The 24,286-nt window shown below is 36.9% G+C and overlaps 1 protein-coding gene across 8 annotated transcripts; it reads right to left on the bottom strand.

Moving 5' to 3' along the window:
* Window positions 1-1,330: 1,330 nt before the first annotated feature.
* LOC135320830 (uncharacterized) lies at window positions 1,331-23,811 on the bottom strand. 8 transcript variants are annotated; one of them, XR_010380177.1, is made up of 12 exons: window positions 22,173-23,811; window positions 20,209-20,324; window positions 20,022-20,103; window positions 19,329-19,367; window positions 18,660-18,725; window positions 17,799-17,862; window positions 16,391-16,458; window positions 14,224-14,428; window positions 12,830-12,937; window positions 10,846-10,960; window positions 10,398-10,460; window positions 1,331-8,167 (listed from the first exon to the last, which is right to left on the bottom strand). XR_010380177.1 is itself a non-coding variant. In XM_064483885.1 (2 exons), exons 1-2 carry the CDS (start codon window positions 22,942-22,944, stop codon window positions 20,671-20,673), a joined length of 786 nt encoding a protein of 261 aa, XP_064339955.1. In that variant the 5' UTR covers window positions 22,945-23,811; the 3' UTR covers window positions 20,602-20,670. The 8 variants fall into 8 exon arrangements, 1 of the variants encoding a protein (XP_064339955.1); XR_010380179.1 differs by lacking the exon at window positions 19,329-19,367 and having other exon boundaries at window positions 1,331-5,182; window positions 8,083-8,167; XR_010380175.1 differs by having other exon boundaries at window positions 19,329-20,103.
* Between the last annotated feature and the right edge of the window lie 475 nt (window positions 23,812-24,286).

Genomic DNA, 24,286 nt, shown 5'->3' with positions numbered 1-24,286 from the left:
CGCGCGAAGCCAGCGTGTCTTAGGTGGCGGTGCGCATGCGCAGTTCGCATCAGCAGCCAGCGTCTTCCCTGGGGGCGGAGCTTGTTTTCCTCAGTACTGAGCGGGCGGCGCCATGGAGGCTCCAGGACAGCGCTGCCTGCGTGTCCGCGGGAGGAGGACGCTCCCCGCCCGCTGTCTGAACTTATGCCGGTTTCCCACGGCCTGAGCCCGATTCCTGCCGGGGTGTGTGTGGACCTGACCGAGCTGGGGTCCCGGCCGGCCGGGCAGGAGGGGACGGGTGCGCTGGCGGGCCCGCTTCGACTATTCTCCTTGCCCGCCGGGAGCGGGTGAGTGTCCGTGCCCCTGGTCCTCACTGCCCGGGCCACCGCTCCCCCGTGTGATCGGGGGTGTGTACACTAAGGGTCAGGAGCCGGGATGCGGGCGTAAGTGTCCGCGCCCCTGGTCCTCACCGCCCGGGTCCCCCTTCCCCCGTGTGATTGGAGGTGTGTACACCGCGCCGGTCAGGAGCGGGGACGCAGGTGTAATGGGAAAGGGGCTGAGAAAGTACTGAAAGAGTTAAAGACAAGTGTGTAAAATCACATTATGTTAATTTTTATATTTTAAGTGTGTCAAAGTCAGAGTTTATCATGCTTTTACTTTCTTGTCTTTAAAGGCATGCAATCATTTATACTTAAAATATGCTTCTCATCTTATCTCGTTTTCAAGTCAAAATACTGCCATGGTTGACATTTTCTCATAATATAGTGACAATCTTCAACATGTGTGAATATAAACTCATTGAAAAAATCTTGCAGCATTCCATGGTGAGTAGTCTTGTTAAAAATAATATCTGGGCCGTTACTAAATTATTACAAAAATATAAATTTTTTTGAATCACTTTTAGAAGTTCCACACACACTGGTATTTTTAAAACACCAACCAGTGCATAGTGCTTAAGACCATTTAAGATGAAATATATTCAAACCTAAAACTTTAGAATACTCAAAAGGCAGGATAATGGCTGCTTTTTCATTGCAAATACATTTTTTCTTCATAAGTGCAAAATACGAAAGTATTCAGCTAAATTTTGTATATCTTTATTCAAAAAGTGAAATTAGAATATAATCTCATTATTTTTTATATTAAGGCTATTTCCCATAAAAATTGGTATTTTTATCTGTAGGATCTTAATTGTCCATTCATTTGTTTTTTCTTTTGGTTTCTTTAACAGAGAGTGCATTCTTGTGTCTTTTTAGAGTTTTTAATTCTGCTAACTTATTCCAAGAGACTTTCTGACACTGATAGTAAATAAGGGGAGAGCCCTTATAGTAACTGTGCATCTTTTCATGTAGTCAGGATTTTTTTTTTTTTTTTGGATAACATTTTTTTACAATTTCCACTTGGTTCACAATATTATCCCATTATGAAAACTCAATGAAAAATTGTAATCTGTTTACACCAAGACACTTATGTCAGCACAGTGTGCTTGCTGATATGATTTTACATTAGATTATAATATAATTATTTTATTTGATTTACATATATACTAATACACATTTTATATATGTACACACATATATGAATATCTACTAAATGCCATTAATTTGCATGGGGTGGTAGCTGATAACATGTGATCTTTCTGACCATTGGCTATTATGTGTGTCTAACGTACTTCTTAGAACAGATACTAGAACATCACACCTCTCATTATACAGTATTTTAACGGTTATATTTTATTTTATTTATTTTTAAACATTTTTTATTGAGTAATAGTCATTTTACAATGTTATGACAAATTCCAGTGTAGAGCACAATTTTTCAGTTATACATGAACGTACATATATTCATTGTCACTTTTTTTTTTTGCTGTGAGTTACCACAAGATCTTGCATATATTTAAGATTCCACACATGAGTGATCTCATATGTTATTCCTCTTTCTCTTTCTGTTCTGCTCCACCTAGAATAACATTCTCCATGAGCATCCATGTCTCTGCAAATGGCGTTATGTTGTCAGTTTTTGTGGCTGAATAGTATCCCATCATATAAATATCCCACATCTTTATCTAGTCATCTGTTGATGGACATTTTAGGCTGTTTCCATGTCTTAGCTGTTGTAAACAGTGTAGAGAAATCAGCTGAAAACCTTATGGGGGTTCCCTTGTAACTCACTCTGTTTTTCTCTTGCTTCCTTTAGGATCATTTCTTTATCCTTGACTTTGGCTATCTTGATTAGGATGTGCCTTGGTGTGGGTCTGTTTGGGTTCTTCCTGTTTGGGACCCTCTGAGCCTCCTGTGCTTGGATATGATTCCTTCTTTAGGTTTGGGAAGTTTTCAGTCATGAGTCCTTCCCATACCTTTTCAATCCCCTTTGTTCTTTTTCCCCTTCTGGAACTCCTATTATGCATAGATTGGCACACTTTATATTACCCCATATGTCCCATATATTGTTTTCATTGTTTTTTATTTGTTTTTCTCTCAGCTGTTCTGATTGGGTGCTTCCTGTTGTCCTGTCTTCTAGATCACATATTTGTTCTTCTGTATTTTCTAGTCTGCTTTGCACAGCCTTTAGGTCAGCTCTCATCTCAGCCAATGAGTTTACTAATTCTACTTGGTTCTTCTCTATAGTTTCTATTTCATTTTTGACATATTTTATATCCCTAAACCCTATTTCTTTTAGTTCCTTCAGTACTTTGATCACTATTTTCTTGAAATCTTGATCTAGTAGGCCATCAATGTCTATTTCCTTGATCACGCTTTCAGGGGATTTCTCTTGATGTTTTCATTGGGAGTGGTTTCTCTGTTTATTCACATTGCTCATATCTCTCTGGCACCGTGGCTTAAGGAGTATCAGTTACCTACTTAACCTGGAGATGGTGTGCCCTTAATGATTTGATCGAGAAGTCTTTGTGTCTTCGTCCTGCTTCGCGAACTCAGCTTGCTGTTTCATAGGCCTTCGGTTGGCGCCCTCATCTGTGCTGCTCTCAGTGGCTGTTGGCTAGCAGATTGTGCCCCCTCCTAACACTAGGTCAGAAGCTGAGCTCTTACCCAGTGGGCGGGCAGGTCACTCCCCCTCCTGATGCCACAGTCAGATGCTGTGCTCAGGGGGAGGCAGGTGGGCAGATCACACCCCATCCCAGCACCGTGGTCAGGTGCTGTGCCCTCTCCTGGTGCTGGTCACTCCGCTGCTCTGTGCAGCTGCCTGCTCTGCCTCGGGTAGGCGGTCTGTAGGTGGGCTCGGGGAAGACCGCGGAACAGCCCCGCCTACGCTCTGTGCCAAATCTGAGCTCCTTGTTTCTCTTGGCAGCACAAGTTCTCTGAGGTGTCAGGGTAGAAAGATCCTCCCTGCCTCAGGCTATAAACAAGTCTCAGTCCTGCCTAGGAGGTTGTGGAGCCCCCACGTGCAGATTCAGGCCTCAGCCCCGCCCCCGCCCGGGCACTATGCACAGGAGGAGATGGTAGCTGTGGCTGAGCCCTGCCTCTCTTCTTGCGGGATGTGCCAGTAATGGCACAGGTCTGAGGAGACAAAGGCTAAAGCACCCCTCCCCCCAGGGCACATGCCTGTTTACAGTTTTGTTTACCTTCTGAGTTAAAATTTACCTGACAATGAGATGTATAAATTAGGCTTTTGAGGTTCATCCTTGTATCAGTAGTTGATTCTTTTTTATTGTTGAATAGTATTCCATTATTTGAATATACTATCATTTGTTTTATTCATCCTCCTACTAATAAATACTTAGGCTTTGGATATCTTTTTTTGCAAGCAAATATTTTTTTAAAAAATGCAAATATAAAATACATGCTTAAATGTGAACACATCTTAAGTATGCAGCTCAGTGATTTTTCACAAAGTAAACACATCTATGTAACCTTCATCCAGTCAAGAAACAGAACATTGCTGTTCCACTTTGGGTTTCTTCCCAGATACTACGGCACCCCTTTGATGGACTCACCATCCTAAATTCAGCCACCATGGATTGGCTTTTTTGCTTTTGAAATTTTTGGTCCCATACTTTCCTCTCAAAATTATGTAAGATTCATCCACTAGTGTTTTCTGTAAACTAGTATATTTATTTTTATTGCTTTAAAGTACACAACTTGTATGCATGTGCCACCACTTATGGTCATGTATTGTTGAAAAGTGTTTGGGTCATTTTCTATTTGGGGGTATAACAAATAGTGATTATGAGAATTTTCTGGATGTCCTTTGGTGCTCAGATGTAGAAGTTTCTGAAGGGTACACACATGGGTTACCCTTGGTAATAGGGTGTGTGTGTGTGTGTGTGTGTACACATATACACACACACATATACATATATAACTTTCATTCAAAAAGCCTATTTCCAAAGTATTTGTAAGAATTTATATTCCCACTGGCCATGTGTAAGAGTCCCCATTGCTTGTTGCCCTCACCAATGCTTCGTATCACTTAACAACTAACTATTCTAGTGGATGCCTAATGGTGTTCCAAGTGTGGGTTTAGTACGTATTTCCATTATTACTAAAGAGGTCAGCCCCTTTTCATAGCTTATGTGGATTTTTTTGTGTGTGTGAGAAGCACCTGTTCAATTTTTTTGCACATTTTAATATTAAGGTTCTGCCTTTTTCTCCACTGGTTTTTGTTCTTTATATGCCCTAGATACAAGTCTTTTGTTGGATATAGGTATAGCAAATATATTTTCCCACCGTGTGGCTTAGCTTTTCACTTTCTTAATGGTATCTCTTGATAAAAATAATTCTTAATTTTACTGAAGTCCAACTTAAAACTCTTCTTTTATGTTTAGTGCTGTGTCCTGTTTAAGAACTCTTTGCCACTTCAAAGTCATTAAAATATCTCCTACACTATTTTCTAGATGCTTTATTTTGGTGGGGGATTAGGTTATTTATTTTAATGGAGGTACTGGGAGTTGAACCCAAGACCTTATGCATGCTAAGCACACATTCCACCGGAGCTTTACCCTCCCCCAGATGCTTTGCTTTATGTTTCAAATTTATTAGGTTTATAATCTATCTAAAATTACTGTTCATGTATGGTACAGGGTTTAATTCAATACTGTTCCATTGGTCTATATGTCTAACTTTAGGTAGTTATCACATAGACTTAATATTGTTTTATAATAAGTCCTTTAATATTGTTCTTTAATATCATCTTGGCTATTGGCCCTTCACGCTTCTCTATGTATTTAGAATCAGCTTGTCAAGTTCTACAAAAAAACAGTAACAACAATTAACTTTTGGGGATTTTGATGTGCACATGTAAACCTTTGAATCAGTTGAAGGGGAACTGACATCTTTAAAATGTTGAGCCCTCCAATCCATAAATTTGGATTATCTCCCCTATACTTATATTTATCACTGCTGTAACAAATTATCACAAATTTTGCAGCTTAAAGCAACACAAACTTATTGTTTTATGGTTCTGTAGGTCGTCAGGAACAGGTATCACTTGGCTAAAAATCAAGATGTCAGCAGCACTATGCCCTTCTGTAGGTCAAAGGAAGAATGTATTTCCTTGTCTTTTTCAGCTTCTAGAGTTCACACACACTTCTTTACCCATGGCCCTTCCTCTATCTTCAAAGCTAAAAGCTTTACAGCTTTCTAATCCCTCTTCCAAAGTCATATCTTTCTGACCACAGCTGGGAAAGATTTTCAATTTTTAAGGACTCCTGTTGTTAGACTAGGCCCATGTAGATAATCCAGGCTAATCTCCCTGTCTCAGAGTCCTTAACCTGATACATCTGCAAAATCCCCTTTGCCATGTAAAATAACATATTCACAGATTTCAGGATTAGAGCATGGATATAGGTAGGGGTCAGTGTGGTGCACTATTCTGTTTATCAAACTGTTTAACATTTGACGCTTTCTAACGTACAAGATAGAAGACCCTGATCATGTTTAGAATGCTTCCTCTGCAAAATATTGGGCACTGAGTTTATTTGAAAGGACTGAAAATAATATTACCACAGGAATGGTTTCCTAATTCTACTGACATTTACTTACTTTATACTTAAATACCCAAAATGGTCAGCCAGGAGTGGAATCTTGGCAAATAAAATAAAAGTATAATTCAAGCTTTTATCACTGAATTTACTAGCTAATTCTATTTTAGAAACAGACAGAAAATAAAACAATTTAGATTAAGTCTTCTTACTTATATATTAAGTGAACATAAAGTTTTAAAAACATGTCTGAATATGGGATAAAGTGAGCATCATAAAATGTAATGTTAATATTTAGTACCTGCAAATCAAACTCCCAATTTATAAACAAGTTCATACTGTATAGCACAGGGAACTATATCCAATACTGTTTTGTAGTAACTTATGGTGAAAAAGAGTATGAAAATGAATATATGTATGTTCATGTATGAATGAAGCATTGTGCTGTACACCAGAAATTGACACAACAGTGTAAACTGACTACATATATATATATATTTGAAAGGACTATATATACCAAGAAAAAAATTAGATTGATAACCAACAAAAAATCTGTCAGTAATATAATGCTAGAGACACTGAGACACAAAAGAAAATCTCAGGCATACATCTGTTTATAGAGTCATAGTAAAAATAGTGCCTATGCAAGTCCCTGATAAGCATGAGAAAATAGGAAAGGCAATATAAAAGTTCAAAATGCTTTGCTATGTAAGAGCTGCAAGATGACTCAGACACAAACTTAAGTGGTCAAAATGTTTATATAATTAATGATAACTTAAAGTAATTGAGGACATCATTTTAAATGAGATTAAAATAGCTGCACCATTTTCATATTACTAAGCAAGTCATTTCTGTTTACAGTAGGTTTATATTATTTTTATATGTATTTATGTTTTATAAAGACATCAACTTAGATCCTGGCTGATAACTGACAGTAGAGCAACTGATTGATTTAAATGGGTATCATAGGCTTATCAGATTTCATATGCTTTAAATATACATTAGTTATTAGCTGTCAGGAAGAGTTCAATTTTCATTTATTCTAACATAGCTGTGTCACAGGCAGGTTAATCTGTATTTACAATGGAGGATCATGATAGATATAAAGATATCAAGTCTTATTGATCTTCATAGGGGTGCTTTTATAAGAAAAGGAAATAAAATAAGAAAAATCTAAAATACTACTTTTTTTATAGTGTTCTAAAAGTTTTATCTTTATTTTTATTTTTTTACTGAGTTATAGTCCGTTTACAATGTTGTGTCAATTTCCGGTGTACAGCACAATTTTTCAGTCCTTTATGAATACACGTATATTTGTTTTCATATTTTTTCACCATGAGCTACTACAAAATCTTGAATATATTTCCCTGTGCTATACAGTATAAACTTGTTTATCTATTCTATATATACTGTCAGTATTTACAAATCTTGAACTTCCAGTCTGTCCCTACTCACACCCTGTAAAATACTATTAAATCAACATATATTTATGAAGAACTATGAAAAATGGGAAACTGTAAGTTGTTTCTTTAAATTGGAGCAAAGAGAACTACTTTAACTTGGAAAATAGTTAAAATCTGGCAAGTTTTATGATTTCATGTTCACCCCTGACAGTTTTTCTTTCCTCCTTTCTCCTTCAACCTTTTTTGGGCCTTCTAAAGAATTAAATTAAAAAAAAGAAAAAAAAAGAAAGAAAGAAAGAAAAAAAAGAAAATTAAGAAACAGCTTTGCATCTAATATAACCTCCTAACTGGAAAGATTGTATACTTTGTGAAAAATTTACAGCTGCCAACTTATGATCTATGTCTCTGTCCACACTGCGTTACTTGTTAGGAAGGGTCTTAAAAAAAAAAAAAAAAGTAAAGAAAAATAGCAAATTATAATGGCTTTTACATTTTAAATTCTTTTCTATGAGTTTATAATCTGCTCTATCATGAGTTATTAAGATAAACATTATCAGCTATACTCTACTTTCCTATCATGCACATTGTGACTCTGAGAAGCACGCACGCTCTAACTTACCATCTGCAGGTGGTGTACAGGTCAATGCAGTTCTTTTGACAATATATGGTTTGTAGTCTAGTTGTCTAACTACTACATAATGGAAAAGATGTAGAACTACTGGTACCACTGCCCTCGGTCTCTGTCATTTACCTTAAACATACCTGGAAAAGTAGATTCAAAAACTCATTGGCAAGAACATTTTTCACACTCCAGATCTGATATTCTTCTAGAGTTAAGATGGCCATTCTGAAAGAGAAACAATATTTAAGAACATCTTAAATCTTCATTTTCTTATATTATTTGAATAAAATCTGTTTTATTAAACTTGCAATGGTCATTTGCCTGAAAGAAAACTAATGATTTAATGTAGATGCTATATGTTCATCTAAAAGTAGGCCAGCAAAAATAAGTTCAAAAGTAACCAAACTCTGAAGTAGTGAGTCATAACGTGGGCAATTTATCACCAAAAATCTTCCTCCAGTAAGACCTGGGAAATAACTCACAGTATCTTCTGGTTCAAGGTGAAGTTTACTAACAGAACCCACAAAAGGTTCTGGGTAGAGAAAAAGGATTATTTACTAACTTTGAAAGCATTTTTCCAAACTCTCTGGATTATGCCCTTTGACCCTAACAATTTTCTAAGATCTTCTTTAAAACATCTGGCATTATTAGACTTCTTAAGAGATTTAAAAGAACTAAATATATATAATAAATGAGTATCTATATTAACATTTCCTCAAAATAAAATTTAACATTACTTTCACAAGTTGAGTAAAGCAGTATTTTTTTATTTTTTGGTGTCAAAGTGTACCAAAAATTACATTTATATACAGTAGACAATATTTCTTGGGAGGCAAAAATATAACCAAATGCCTCTTACTTCATGTTTTGAACAATCACCTTAACAATCCTAGATGAATAATAATGTTCTTAGCTTTTATTACTTAATTATATTTTTATTATTTAATGATTTATTATTTAATGATACTTAATATTATTTATTATTAATGATATTCATGTATTCATTCAATATATAATACCATTCATTATAAGAAAAGATTTTAAAGCACTGTGATGGTACTTATTGGCTTTCATGATGCAACTTCCATTAAAGTATATTAATACCAATGTAATGGTACAAAATAATGGGTAATATTGTCACAGTCTAGTCACCAGTGAATATGGGTAATAGGTTTGGTTGAAAGGTCCAAATTCTATTCTAAATTTTTACCATTTCATTATTATGGTTACACGGAGATGGAGCAGCTAAATGATCTTTTTTTTTAATGTTCAAAAGTACAGTCATAAGAAGAAACTCGGTCTTACACAAAAATAGACAGCAATGATAACCTCCATACTTATAAAACACCCAGAAAAAAGGCGATGGAAATTGTATCTCTACATAAGTTATTTCCTAAAAGAAACTTTCCTATGTTTCTGTTTTCATATATACCAAATAGAAATGGCTACCTTAGTTTTGGGCAGAAAAGTAAATGAAGATGGTTATCTGAATTGCCAAACAAAGATCAAGCCCTGAAAAATTCATTTCTATTATTTATTTCTATTGAGTGTCAGTTAATAAGACTATGATGATTTCTTCTGGATTTGTGATTAAAAAAAATGTTACTTATTTTTCTAAGCCTGTATAAGACCACTATGGTCTACATCCTACCATCTGCTACTTGGTACATGTCAACATTTGAATAGAAAGGGTCAAATTAACTCATATGTGTAGCACATATATGGATTATCTTCAGTTTCACAGGGATACATAGACATTAAGGCAAACCTATTATAATATCTTTAATAAATGTTGTGAAACTAAATAAATTCAAGGCTTTATTCTTTGTAAAGTACATGCTCGTTTCTGCTATTATACAATTATTCTGGCTGCTATTAAAGAACTTAGGACAGACCCTCACCAATATTATTGAAAAAAAAATTTTTTTAAACAATATACACCACCCAGATTGAGATAAAAAATAATTTCCATCATCCCAGATATCCTATGGTCCTTCCCAGTTAAATGACCCATCTCCAAAATCACTATTGTAACACTTATTAACATTAGTTCTGTCTCTGTTCTAGAATTTCATATAAATTGAATTGTACAATGTGTTCTTTTATTCTGTGGCTTCTTTTGCTCAATATAAGTTTTGTCTTACCATAATGTATTAAAATGGGAGAAGTAAAGATTATAAACTACAAATGGCAAGGGCTGTCTCTACTTAATTTTTATAAAATGCCTAGCTTATAAAATATAATGTTTTTATGTAAATAACACTTAATGGAGTTGTTTAAAGGTGGAATGGGCTTTCCTTAGGGACAACTTGGAGGTATTGTAACGACAGGTCCAAATAATCATTTAGCAGGTATGATGTAGAAGAGATTCAAGTATATATATATAAGGTATGTACACCAATTCAGAATATAATGTATTTTTAGAAAAGAATAAATTAGTCTCTGCTAGACTCACCTTTGTGGTATCATGCGCATTCTATGGGTCTTCTACAATGTTGGATACATCCACGTGTAATTACTTTAAAACCAGAAACCCAAATCAGTAGTTAGGAAGGAGAAGGTATCATTTTTATTAGCCAGTAGCTGAAGTATAAAGTATTTTCGGTCAAGGTTTTTCTTTTTTTTTTTTTTAATTACAGAAATAGATTGCTTGTTTACCTTAAAAATTTATGACAATTTTCCAGTGGTTTCATTTTTTTTTACATAATACATTCAGTTTATTAAATTTTCTAAGGCAAATTCTCTTCCCAATTTTGCATCTTTGGCTATGAATATTTTGAGTAGCATAATATAGAACCTAGAAGTAGTAAGAAATCTTTTTCTCAACCTCCTTTAAAAAATTCTTCACTCTATGTTCCTGTTGGAAGTTTACATGCAAGAAGATGTATGCAATCAGACTTTACCAGGATATCATCGGTGCAGTTGTCCTTCCAGACCTCTAAATGTGCAACCACGTGTCTCTCAGTTCAACCCTAGAAAGAACTCCGTCACCGTCAACATCAAATACCTTGAAGCAAACTAAAGAAAAGAAACTCTTATGGAGGGAAATTACTTTCATATTCTGAAGTATAATACATTTTATTACAAGCTGCCCTAGTAAAATTACTTAGTTCCTCAAACAACTACATTCTGGATTAAGTTCTTATTTGGAGGACACTGTGTCCTTAAAGTCCTTTGAACTTGTAGGAATTCCTGTAAACTTCACAAGTCTCTCTCCTTATATCATTAGCCAGCTTAGAGAACTCTATCCTTCACCTAAATCTAAAGTTAAATTTCTTGCAAACTGAAAAAGGGCCAAGTTACTATACAATATCTCACAGATTTTGAGAAGGTAATTCAAGCTTTTAAATTAATTTCTAATATTTAAAACTGATCACTTCAGAGTTGATTCTTACAATGCTGAAAATATTCCATCTACATTAAGAATCAACAAAAAGCTGGTACAGTAAGCCCCCTGTATCCATTGGTTCTGCATTCACAGGTATAAACAATAGATCAAAAAAATATATATATATATATAAAATATATATATATATATATATAACTTTCCCAGAAAGTTCTCAAATGCAAAACTTGAATTTGCTATGCACTGACAACTATTTACATATCATTTACATTGTATTTACAAATAATTACATTATATTAGGTATTACAAGTAACCTAGAGATGATTTAAAGTATACAGGATGATGTTCATAGGTTATATGCAAATACTATGCCATTTTACATAAGGACTTAAGCATCCATGGATTTGGTATCTGAGGGGGTCTCAGAACCAATCCTCAGCAGATAATGAGAGATGACTGTATAAAGATTTTGCGTCTCCAATGTAATTAATGTGCACCCAATATTTTTGCCTAAGAACAATTTCAAATCTTCAATGAAGTTTATATACAACAAGCTAAAAATCCGAAATATCAGCACTTTGCTAATTAACATCAATATCAGCAAAATTGCTAGTTAGTCTAGTTGGTTAACTTCCACTAGTCCACTGGCAAAAAATAAATTAAAAAAAATTTAAGACAATAATTAACCTCAATTGAGAAAAAAAGACTTCAGCCTCTTTAATACCAGAAATTTAATGTGAACAAATAATCTATCACAAAGCTAGGTTAGAGTAATGGTATACTATCAGGGAAGATAAAAGAAATCTAAAGTTTTAAGATTTAATAATTATCTACTTCACACACCCGTGTAACAATTATGCTATTAAATTGAGTGCATCACAGTACAACATTACTAAAGAATATTGAACTATTAAGTATCATACCCAAAATATGCAGTATTCGTGAAGCTGTATTTTACAAAGATGCAGAGATAATGACCCTAGTGAATATATAAGAATTAGGTTCCAATTAAATGTAAACTGCTGCATTTTCCTAACCAAATATGTTTAAGATTTATTAATGTAATATGCTTATAAATTATGCTATAATATTTTAGCTAGGTTTAAAAGATAAATTTAGTATTTAATAAAATTGTTTTATCATAAATTTAATTTTGCTAATAAAATATCAATATACACAGTGCTAGAAAATAAGTTGGAATTCAAGTTAAGCAAGACAAATTTTCTATATAGACTACCAGAAAATATTTTCTATATGCTTAACATTTTCAAACACATCATGAATGATGTAGTTCATTTATCATGAATTGTACATTCATCTGGAAAATCAACCATTATTAATAACAAAGATCTTAAATTACTCCACAGTAAAAAAGAACAGATGATTGAACTTTACACTGACCTCAGTAAAACCTCAGCAAGAGATTGCTATTTGCCAAAGGGATGAAAATTCAAGCTTTAATCAGATGATTTTTTACATGAATGGATGCTAATTTTTTTCTCTGTATAGATTCCAAATTTTGTGATGTTTAACACACTTACATTTCTGTCTTTCAGCCAGAGGTCCTCTGCAACAAGCTGATAACCCACAGGATATCTCCTTAAAATCTATGTGGCTGTCATGATTTTCACCAAAAGCGTTAAATAACCCTGTAAAATAGGAACACAGAATAAATCACAGCCAACAAACTTCCTGTTAATAATGACATGCTTATGAAAGGAGGCATGACTCGCATAAACTGACTTAGTTTTTAAAAGTTATCAGTAGTTTCCACTGTCTTAGGAAGTTTTTTTTCCCCCCCTGGCATAATTATAACCAAAATTTAACTTCCTAGAAGAAAATACTATCATTTAGTGTTTGGTTTTGTCTGCCTACCTGTCTCTAACTTATATTAATTCCAAAAGTCTAAAGTGATTGTAGAATGTAAAAAATAAAAGTATATTTTAAAAATGTAACTGGAAAAAAGTCAGAGACCACAATTATCCTAATTTGGAAAGACTAAGAAGAAAAAGGAAAAAAGAAGAAGAAAAGTTGAACTCTATCAAAGATATACTGTGTTGTTATTAACAAGCTTCATACAGCTCCTTCATGAAGCAAAGAAAACTAACACACTATATTATAAGAGAAAGAAATTCTGTACTGCAGTCTTCATTGTACCACTTAATCTGTATACATAAATATATTAAATTTCAGAAATAAAGGGCAATTTATAATCTAATCCTGTGGATTTTAAACTTTTCATAAAAAATAAATGGAATCATTTTGTTTTCAAATGAAATGATTTCTCAATCTCTAATTCTAAAAAGGTAAAAACATAACTGCACTGCTGAAGTGGAAGCCCTGTCTGTTCTAGCTCCCCTAACAAATATTTCTAAAACACACTAGAAACCTGAAGAATACAGACTATTTCAAGAATCTAATTCTGTGCCCTCAAAGAGCAGAAAATTGAAGCTAAGAAGTAGTTAAATGACTTGCTAAAAGTAAGAAATTTTTTTTAAAAAGGTCTGAATCAGAAGCAGAACCCAAGCTTTCCGATTTCAAATACAGTTTTTGTGATTATCAGCCACAACTACTCCTTGTAAACCTCATTTAATATATATATATACTATATATATATATAGTAGTGAAAAGTTTAGAGCTAAGTGGAGACCTTAGAGATGGTCTAGTCCAGTGGTTTCTTAATTTTTTAAGGGTGGGAGAGTGATACAGCAGTGGAACCTTCTTCTATATAAAAGAAATACAATAGACACTACTCAGCTGAGGAAGAGGTGAGGTCATGTGTGGAAGCTAGAGCTTTGCCTATTCAGTGTCCACCACCCTGACCTTGCACCAGATGCTGAGGCACCGCACTGGAGCACAGTTTCATAATGATTGTCTTGGTCAAACTGATTTTATATATGAGAATATTCAGGTGCAGAAAGGTAAACCGACTTACACAAGGCTCCAAAGGTGGAACAAGGCTCACGTGTTTACCAAAGAACATTTGTAGAAAATAGAAGGATTCCCATCTTCACTCAGAGATGGACAAATTGGTGGTGAAGCCAATGGGCCAAATGTCTCTAAATCAAATCATCCAGTTCGGGATTGAGCACTCAGCAACCAACAGCATTTCTCCAGATGAATGATGTCTGATTCCTCCACTGACAATCAAATCAAAAAAGATTATAAAATCTCACTCTTCTCTTCTGGACAATTAATTAGTTCATCCTGATAATGTAACTTCTAAAGATACATTTTAATTTCCCAGTTAAACTGTTAAAAAACTACCTAAAACAAAAACTCTGAAAGACAAATATATTGTATATAAAGTGGCATGAAAATTAAATTCAAATTAACATAAAAGAGGCTTTAAAATGGGAAAAAAACTTGCAATTTCCCATTAAGCAGGCTGTTTAGTTCCAACATGTAAAATAATAAACTAAGATATTTATTTTTTGCTTCCCACACTTTTATCTGTATTCACTTTGGTGATATTAATCTCTATCTTGGATTTGAAAATTCTTGATCATAGTCTCTCCTGGCTACACAGGTAACACACTAATAGCAGAATCTCTGTTTGATTTATCCTGTCATTATGGTAACCACTTACACATTTAATACTTATTAAATAAATGTACAAAGGGGATAGACCTAAGCTTCTCCTTCTTGGTCCTAAAATTCTTACTACCCCTCCTATAAAGGCAGGAGCCTCCTCTGTAGGACAGAGTGTAAGTGTATCTCCTGAGAAGGATTCCCCAACAAGGGCTGTCTTTACAGCGTGCTTTTAGATAAGATGTTTTTATGGGACATTTCAATAAAAGGATCAAGGACCTAAGCTTCCCAGTATGGTGGGAGTTGTGATGGGCATGGGAGAATGCTCACTTGGGAGGATGAGATGTTAAAGACACTAACAGTGAAAAGGACAGGGCAAGATGAAGGGCGATTGGGAAACAGGACCACAGAGATGTGACATCTACTTCCCACTGTCATCTAAGTGATACCTACTTGAAAGAAATATTTTTACAGTTAAATTCTATAATGGGGGTTATTTAAATGAAGCACACATATACTCAATGAGTAGATCACATAATTTTTAGAGATTCAGAGTGCATTAGCATTTTCAGAGTACTTTTTACATCAATAACTAGTATTTATAAATTCCTGTGCGCTAAATAATTATGTGGAATTATTTCCATTTTGCTTTTAGACTTACTACAGCTTAACCTATTCAATGCACTGATACAGAGTAATTTTTCTAATGAATAAAAATGATAATATACAACCTTGTTAAAGATTCTTTAATTTCTCCATCACCAGATTTATGAACACTTAGGCCTATGTGTCAGGCCCCATTTCTTGCCAGCTTTTTCACCAACACCTTACATTTAGGTTATATTGCATTACCCAGAGGTCGGGAAATGTTCTTTCACACATCCATGTCTTTATTAGGTCCTGTGTCCTCTGAGGAGAAACCTTCTCCCCACTTTCACATCCTTCCATTTTACAGCCTAACCACTAATCCTTCTGTAAACACCTTCTAATGCTTTCCAACCTCACCAGCTACCCCAGGGTTTTAACTTCTCTCCTCCACAACTGTCCTCCACTGTATATAGTATCCAATATTCAAGTGAAGTATAAGTCCTCATTTACAGGTCTGTGGCCTCTCTAGATTATAAAGTGTTTGGATTCAGAAACCTTGTGCTTTTATCACTGTAGCTGCTAGAATTCATTTCATAGGACCTGATACATAGTAACCACACAATAAATACTTGCTGAATGAATGAATGAATGAATGAATAGCCAAGGCAATCTTCACATCCAAGGCTTCCCCATCCCAGCTCAGTATTCTTTCTGTTATATCAAAGAGACTCTGCCCCATGAAACAATAGACCCTGCACATTTTAACAAATGTATACAATTATTAGGAACTATTATTAGAACAGAGACTAGCACTACTGTTCTCATAGTTATGTCACATAAGTAGTGTATTAAAGCTCATTCTGACTTGTTATTTATACAAATCAGCTATGTCTGTCACCAGTTTAAATATTAGTAATTTAGAAAACAAAAGTTATTGATTTATCCACTCATCAAAAAACATTATGACAGATCTACTTACATACCTCTTTTGTCAGTTTATATACCAACTGTAAAAGAAGGGGTATACAGTCAACTCTGAGAGTATAATTGCCTGCAAAATAAATAAGAGAGTATTTTAATACCTCCAAATGGACTTAAAACCTGTATTTAATTCTAACTTTATTTTCTAATTATAAACAAGATATAACAGATTTCAAATTGAAGGCATCATTCCTGGAGAATTAAAAATAGGGTGGACCCTACAGATTATCATATTCAGTGAAGTATGTCAGACAGAGAAAGGCAAATATCAAATTATATCACTTATATGTGGAATGTAAACAAACAAAAAAATGATACAAATGAACTTATTTACAAACCAGAAATACATTCACGACATAGAAAAGAAACTATGGTTACCCAAGGGGAAAGGGGGAAGGGAAGAGAGATGTTAGGAGTTCAGGACTAACAGATATACACTATTATATATGAAACAGATAAACAACAAGGACCTACTGTATAGCACAGGGAATTATATTCAGTATCTTATAATAACCTATAATGGAAAAGAATCTAAAAACAATGTATATGTATATGTATATGTATATGTATATGTATATAACTGTGTAACTTCGCTGTACACCTGAAACTAATATTACAAATCAAATGTACTTCAGTAAAAATAAATAAATAAAATTTTAGAATAGATAGATAGGTAGGTAGATAAATAGACAGACAGACAGTCTGGCTAAAACTAAAACACAAGGTGGAAATAACTCTTCAGGAGCCAGAGAGGCTGCAGCAAACACTCAGGATAGGAGACTGCAGAGGCAGACTCTGCTGCTAAGGCCGCAGCTCCTGCAGTAACAGTAAGGGCCATTGCTCATTACGGCAGCAGTACCTAGGGGTCTTTGGCAAAGGAAGTGGTAAGGCCATAATGTTCACGTTTTTATTCATTCATTCAATTCAATATCAAGACGTTAGACTAGAGTGTGTCAGTAACTAACATGTATCCTGTGACACTTACCTAGAAATGACCATAACACGATGAAAGCCTACAGATGCACATGCCACATGTCAGGGTCAAAAGGAAGTCTGTAGTGGGTGCTTATTTCAGAGTTGTTCCAATACATACAGGAACTATTTCTGTATGAAATACTTTAGCCCAACTTTTAAAAATAGCTCCACAGGAAGAATGTCAAAAGTACTAAAGTTTTAAGTAGTAATCCAAGATAGGCCAATGGTAAATATACTAAAGAAATTAGGATCAATAGCTTAGTTATGAATCATATTGATTCATTTGAATCACAATAATGTTCTCTCTGGTAAAATGGAGAAATGGAGGTATTATTGAGGCATCTCATAGAAAGAGGATAATCCTAGTTTATGAGTTGGAGTTGACAGACTTTAATACTGGTATACTATTTAATGACAATCTGAAATAAAATTTACCTTCTGTGTATGAGTCTGCATTGATATATGCAACCTCTCTCTCCTAGAGTGTTTTCACATTCTCCTGTAGTTGAAGCAAAGCAGTCACTTAAATCACAGCATTTACAATTGTGGAAATACAAGCAAAACAAATTAACTCATTAAAAGAGTGGTTTGCAGATACCATTATAAATCAAATGCCTATGCCTTTGACCATAATTTTAAGAAAATGCCATTAACTGGTTGATAATACTAATGCAATTAAAACAAGAAAGAAAAATATTAGTGATGCTGTAGCCACTGTTCATAGCAACAGCAGGGAGACCCAGAGGAAAACTGTCCCTGATTCCCTGCACCATAATATGAAGGGGTAAGGCTCGGAGATGCTCAGCCTCACCCTGGATCTACTGGAAGAGAACTGCTCAAAGTAAGGCCTGGAAATCTGTATTTTTAAAAGGTGTCCCTGGCAATCCTTACAGACATTAAAGTATGAGACCCCTTGACGTTGGGGATCCAAGTAACTTTACCATATTAAAAATGAGGAAGTTGGAAATTTGATTTATCAAGAATTTTTTGAAAGAGAAGATATTGATGAAAAAGAAGAAGGAGGGGAGGATAGAGAAAAAACTAGAGGGAGAGAAGAGTGGCTATTAGGACAAAGACAAGACATTTCTATCTCACACATACATGCACACACGCACACACATTCTAGAAAAATACAGCAGAAGAAGACTAATGCCATCATACACATGGGAATATGCGGAGAGAGCTCTTTTCTTCTCTCTGTTTCTCTCTCTCTCTCTAGCTTGCTACCTTATAAGAGCAGTTACAGTAAAAACATTTAAAGCTGTGACTGGTCATCCCACAAATGAGAATTCTCACCTCTGCACTTGGCCACACGGGATAGATGACAGCTGATTCTGCTGCAGAGTTTCCATTATGACAGAGCTACAGTAGAAATAAAAAAGATTCCTTAACTATATGTAAAGGTAAATGTGCTGCTGAATATGATCAAGAAGCTAGTAGAAAATGGGAAACAATATTCAAATTGTCTTTTAATTCAAATGAATTTAAATTAATGCAAGGCATATTATCTTGTATCTTGGATTTATTTTATCTGTATTCTAAGCTGCTTAAATTATAGAAAGACACATGTATTTCTATATACATGTATTCACAAGAAATTACATATTTCTAAAAGTAAGTGACCTTAATGAATAAGATCTGATTCATGTAAATAAGTGTATTATGAAATGCATGTTCATAACACCAACATAATAATAAGACTTTGCAATATACATGGAATCAAATATGATACAAGTAACTGTGATTTTATTCCCATACTTATTTGATTCATATTATTATTTTAAAGTATGCGGAAATGAGTCAGAAGGAAAGCATTTTAAAAACCAGACACAATGATAAGAAAGATATGATATTCTTTAAACCAATTCTATAAAATTTGGACTCATAAATGATGAACAAAACAGAGGATAGTCACAGGAAAGTGCTTTTTGGTGCACCTGCCTTTAAAAAAATACACAAGCCTACCTTGAACATGTAAGAACTTAGAGTTACTGGACAGAGAGCCTAAGGGAAGAAGATGAAAGAAGGGGGCCTATGAGAGACACTTTAAAATAAAGCATTAAGAGCCAGTGACAAATGAAAATTAAATCATAATTGAATTAAAAATAAATCCTTGAAATTTTAGAGTAATTCAATTTACAAAATCAATGTATTATACTTCCCAATCAGGCACTTTTGTAAATGGTAAAATATACGTATGGTTACAATTTAGTATGGAATCCATAAAGGAGAGACTATAATCAGAGTATACTCATCTTAAAAGAGCATGTTGTTTTCCTAGATAGAAGAAATCCAAGGAAAATGTAAAAACTTGAAAATTAATGCCAAGGATCTATATCAGATTTTCAATAAGATAATTCACTTGTCAGAAGCAGCTTCCTAGGTTTGACTATTTTCTGAGCTTACAGATTTTACTTATCACAAAACAAATATAAACAGAAACTAAAATATTTTAAAAATAATGAAAAAATTGGTTTGTACTTAGTAATTAAGAGGTTGTTTTGTTTTGCCAAACTGATGTAAAAGCAAAAACAAACTCTATTTCTTAAATTTTCTTGAGTATTTATCCAAATTAAAACAATATCAGGTAATGGAACACATCTGTGATTACCCTGAGTTACATGTTGACCAAGAAGATACATTTTCTGTCTTAGTTACCTCAGCCCATTTGTGGAACCCAGAAGTCCGATTTTTTCTTCATCCCAGCCGGCAAAAATGGTAGTTCTTCTCGGTCTCCAGCCTGTAATCATTGTTAACATACATGGTTAGGTACATCTGCCTAAAAACAAAGGAAAATTCACTTAAGTCACTTTCTGTCATCACTTGCCAAGGAAACATTATTTACCTCTACTAATCAGTTTTCCAAAATTCTGGACAACTTCTTATAAATCAGCAGTTCCACTGGTTAGGTCAATACCTCCAAATACCCAGAAGTCCTGATGATCTCCCAGAATAACACACCTGTTTGGAAAGGAAGGCATTCAAAGAATGACAACTTAGAATGTACTACAAAGAGCAGTAATTTATGTTTTTAAATTAAACTTCCTCCTGCTTGAGTTTCCACCATAGAAAACCATCAAAGTAGTGTCTCCTTTTAGAATTTACCTTTTTTTCCCCACATTTAATTATATCACATCAACCAGGAAAAAAATATTAAGAGTTGATTAAAATTTATCTTCTCTTACTCCTGTAATCTTTGTAAAAACAAAATATTTTAAGACATTTTAAAAAATTCACCAACTCAACAAGTTTCACAGATCCTCAGGTAGTTCTGATTATATCGTAAATGCTTGTGATTTTCTTGATGTTATTTTAACCTTCCTAGAATTTCACAAAGGGAACAAATTACTTCACATACAGCATTATGTCTAACAGGTTCCTTTCAATGTTTTGTTATAAGTCTCAGAAGTACAGAAAACTATTTAATAGGATGATAAATACCCATATGCCCACCACCTAAATTCAATCATCGTTAATACTGTTGAACTATTTGCAAGCGAGTTGCGCAAATCATGACAGTTCTCTCCTATGTATTTAAGAATGCACCTTATGGTGAAGTTAAAAAAAAAAATCAGTATTTTATATTTTTCCTCCCTCATAGCTCTATTGTTGGTATTTATTTAAACTTCAAAATTATTATTCAACGTGAAAAAGAATCTTGTTCTTAGCAATTTTTTTTTAAAAAAAATGTGTATTTGTCAATTTAGAGCTCAAATCAATTAAGGGATATAAGACCCAGGTGCTTTTTTTGATATTTTGACCAGGGAAAATTTCTGTTTCTGACTTTTCTCTTAAACTGTTACTGAAGCTACATGCTCTGTTTTCCTTGTGTCTGTATGTGTCTGTTTATAAATCACATTTGTCATTGTGTGCCTCTAGCAGGTATTAATACATGAGATAATAAAGTCTCCTATGTTAAAGGAACTCCATTCTAGTTGAGTTAAATACAGACTTTTTAAAAAAAATTCTTCTAAAATAAAACTGAACTTCTAATATCTTAAGGGTTCTGAAATTTTAAAACAAGCTTCTTACAGAACTTATAAAATACTTGCAGAATCCAAATTCACATTGCTAGGGCAAATCATTAACCAACAAGGCTCATTTAACCATTTTAGTTTAATAAAAACAGCTATCTCCTCTCTGATTCATCAGTGTGAAGTTTCCCTTTCCCTCTACATTTCAAGCCAGTCAAACTAAAGTTCTGATCATGCCATGCTGTTTCCCAACCCTGCACAAGCTGTCCTCTGCAGCTGGCGTTTACTGCCTGTCTTGATTCCTTGGAAATCTTACTGTTTGTGTAAAATTAAGCTCAATGAGCACCTGTTCCGTGGTCATGCCTCCTTAACACCAGTGCTGTCTGGGGTTAGTAACAGTAACGACTATGATGGTAAGCGCACGGGGCCATGTAGCAGTTAAGCGTTCACCACTGTGACCATCTAACCCACCCCCACAGAAGTGACCGGTGAACTTCGCTCCTTTCCCCCTTCTCTCCTACTCCTTCCCTTAAGTTAACCTAGGGTTTTGCATGCATAGTGTTTTGACAGTTATCTGAAACACTGTTTTAAACCGTCAGTTGAAAAGGGAAGACAAAATGTTACACCTGGCCCGGAGGAGGAGAGGGGTGGGAGTGGCCCAGAAGAAGCCGAACGGGACGCGCGGCCTCGGATCACAACACAGCCCCGTTCCTTCCCGAGTTTCGCACCCGGGAAAGCAGAGGCCTGGGGCCCGGACCACCTCGGGGCCTTCAGGGGAGGCCGAGGGAGGGACAGAGACCCGCGCAGGGCTGGGGAGGGGCCCGCAGGGACTCACCGTCTGTGCAGCGGCTCCTGACCCACGGCTGGGCGGGCGGTGGTGGCGGTTGAGGGTGCGGTGCCGGCTGAGGCGGCGGTACCGTCTGAGGGGGCTGAGGCGGTGGCGGTACCGGCTGAGAGGGCTGAGGCGGCGGCGGTACCGGCTGAGAGGGCTGAGGCGGCGGCGATACCGCCTGAGGGGGCTGAGGCTGCGGCGGCGGCGGTGCCGGCTGAGGGGGCTGCGGCGGCTGCGGTACCGGCTGAGGCGGCGGCGGCTGAGACGGCTGAGGTGGCGGCGGTACCGGCTGAGGCGGCGGTACCGGCTGAGAGGGCTGAGGCTGCGGCGGCTGCGGTGCCGGCTGAAGGGGCTGAGGCGGCGGCGGTACCGGCTGAAGCTGCGGTACCGGCTGAGAGGGCTGAGGCGGCTGCGGTACCGGCTGAGGCGGCGTTACCGGCTGAGAGGGCTGCGGCGGCGGCGGTACCGGCTGAGGCGGCGACGGCTGCGGTGCCGGCTGAGGGGGCTGGGCGGGCGGCTGTGGCGGTTGAGGCCGCGGTGCCGGCTGCGGGGCCTGAGGCGGCGGCGGCGGTGGTACCGGCTGAGGCGGCGTCGGCTGCGGTGCCGGCTGAGGGGGCTGGGCGGGCGGCTGTGGCGGTTGAGGCCGCGGGTCCGGCTGAGAAGGCTGAGGCGGCGGCAGTTGCGGTGCCGGCTGAGGCAGCGGCGGCGGCGGTGGCGGCCTCTGGAAGGACTTGAGGGACTCGAAGGCCTTCGCCAGCTTTTCCAGGGTCGCCATGGCGGCCTCCCGCCCCGCGGGGTCAGCCCCCGGAGTCGCCAGGCCGACCGGCGGCTCTGGTCAGCAGCGGTGGCAGTGAACGGGGCTCGGGGCTGCCAGCAGGTGCGGACCCCAAGCGCGCGGCCATCTTGGAGCCGTCCCGACAGCCCCCGCGGCCCTGCGTCCTGCCACGCTCCGCCGGTGGGGCGGGGCCGGGCCGCGGGATTGACAGCCGGAGGCAGCGGCCTCCGCCAATGGCTGCCGCGCCCGCCCCTTGGGCCCAAAGAGCCGACAGGGCTGCTGGAGTCACTGCGTTCTTCCCGGCGAGGGGCGAGGGGTACTGCACGGAGATCGGGAGGGCGGTTCGGGGGCGGGGTTTCGTGGCACGGCGAGGACGGTGGGGAGGGCGGGGTGACTTGTGATTGAGGGTCTCTCTCGGCGAGGGGCGTCCCCGGACGACGCCTAGCGGGTGGCAGGGAGGCGTGGCAGTGGGCTGGGAGCCCGAGACCCCCGCGGGGCGCTTGCCCACCCCGCGGCGCGGGCGGAGGGCCGGCTGGCCGGACAGCCTGCTGTAATATGCTGACTGTTATATATTTGGCCTTACCCTTGTTAGTTGCCTCAAATCACTCCTTGTTCACCTTCATGATCATTACCATAGATATACTTCTTACAAGCCTCGTACTTACTATGTTCCCTCATGCTACAGGGCCATACACATGCTATTCTCACTCTCAGGAATAATCTTTTACACATCAATGCCCTACTCCCCTCAAGAGATTTGCCTATCTAATTCCAATCCCTCTCAGTGCTCAGCTAATTTGTGAATTCATAAAGCCCATTACATTAACATAATTTCTTAACACCATGTCATTCTCCTTTATCACATTATTAAAGTATGCTTTATAATAACATAAAAACTATTCCATGCATGAAGGTAGATATTAAACAATTAAGTTCACAGTATAAAGTTGTAAGTACATATACTGTATATTATGAAAAATGTTAAGGAATAACATACTATCGTTAAATTCATTCACAATTTTTCATAGAAATATGGAAATATTTATTCCAAGTTGGATCATCACTATATGTGTGTGTGTATATATGTATATATTTTTCATCCTTCATTCACAATATAAGTTCTGATAAAATATTGCCAACAATTAACTTTTATACCCCAAATTACCAATAAAGGAATAGGAAAGAAGGGAGAAAAAAGAAAGGAAAGAAGGATATTGAGGGGTTTTAGAACTCTTGAGATTGAGACATATTAGATAAAGACTCAGATCTGTACATTTATGTATGATAATTATTTTCCTGAAATTATATAAAAACATAAAGAAAACTGAAAGCTAAATATAAA

The sequence above is a fragment of the Camelus dromedarius genome, unplaced genomic scaffold, assembly GCF_036321535.1.
Source record: "Camelus dromedarius isolate mCamDro1 unplaced genomic scaffold, mCamDro1.pat HAP1_SCAFFOLD_35, whole genome shotgun sequence".
NCBI lineage: Eukaryota > Metazoa > Chordata > Mammalia > Artiodactyla > Camelidae > Camelus > Camelus dromedarius.
This window is presented reverse-complemented; position numbering and strand designations above follow the sequence as displayed.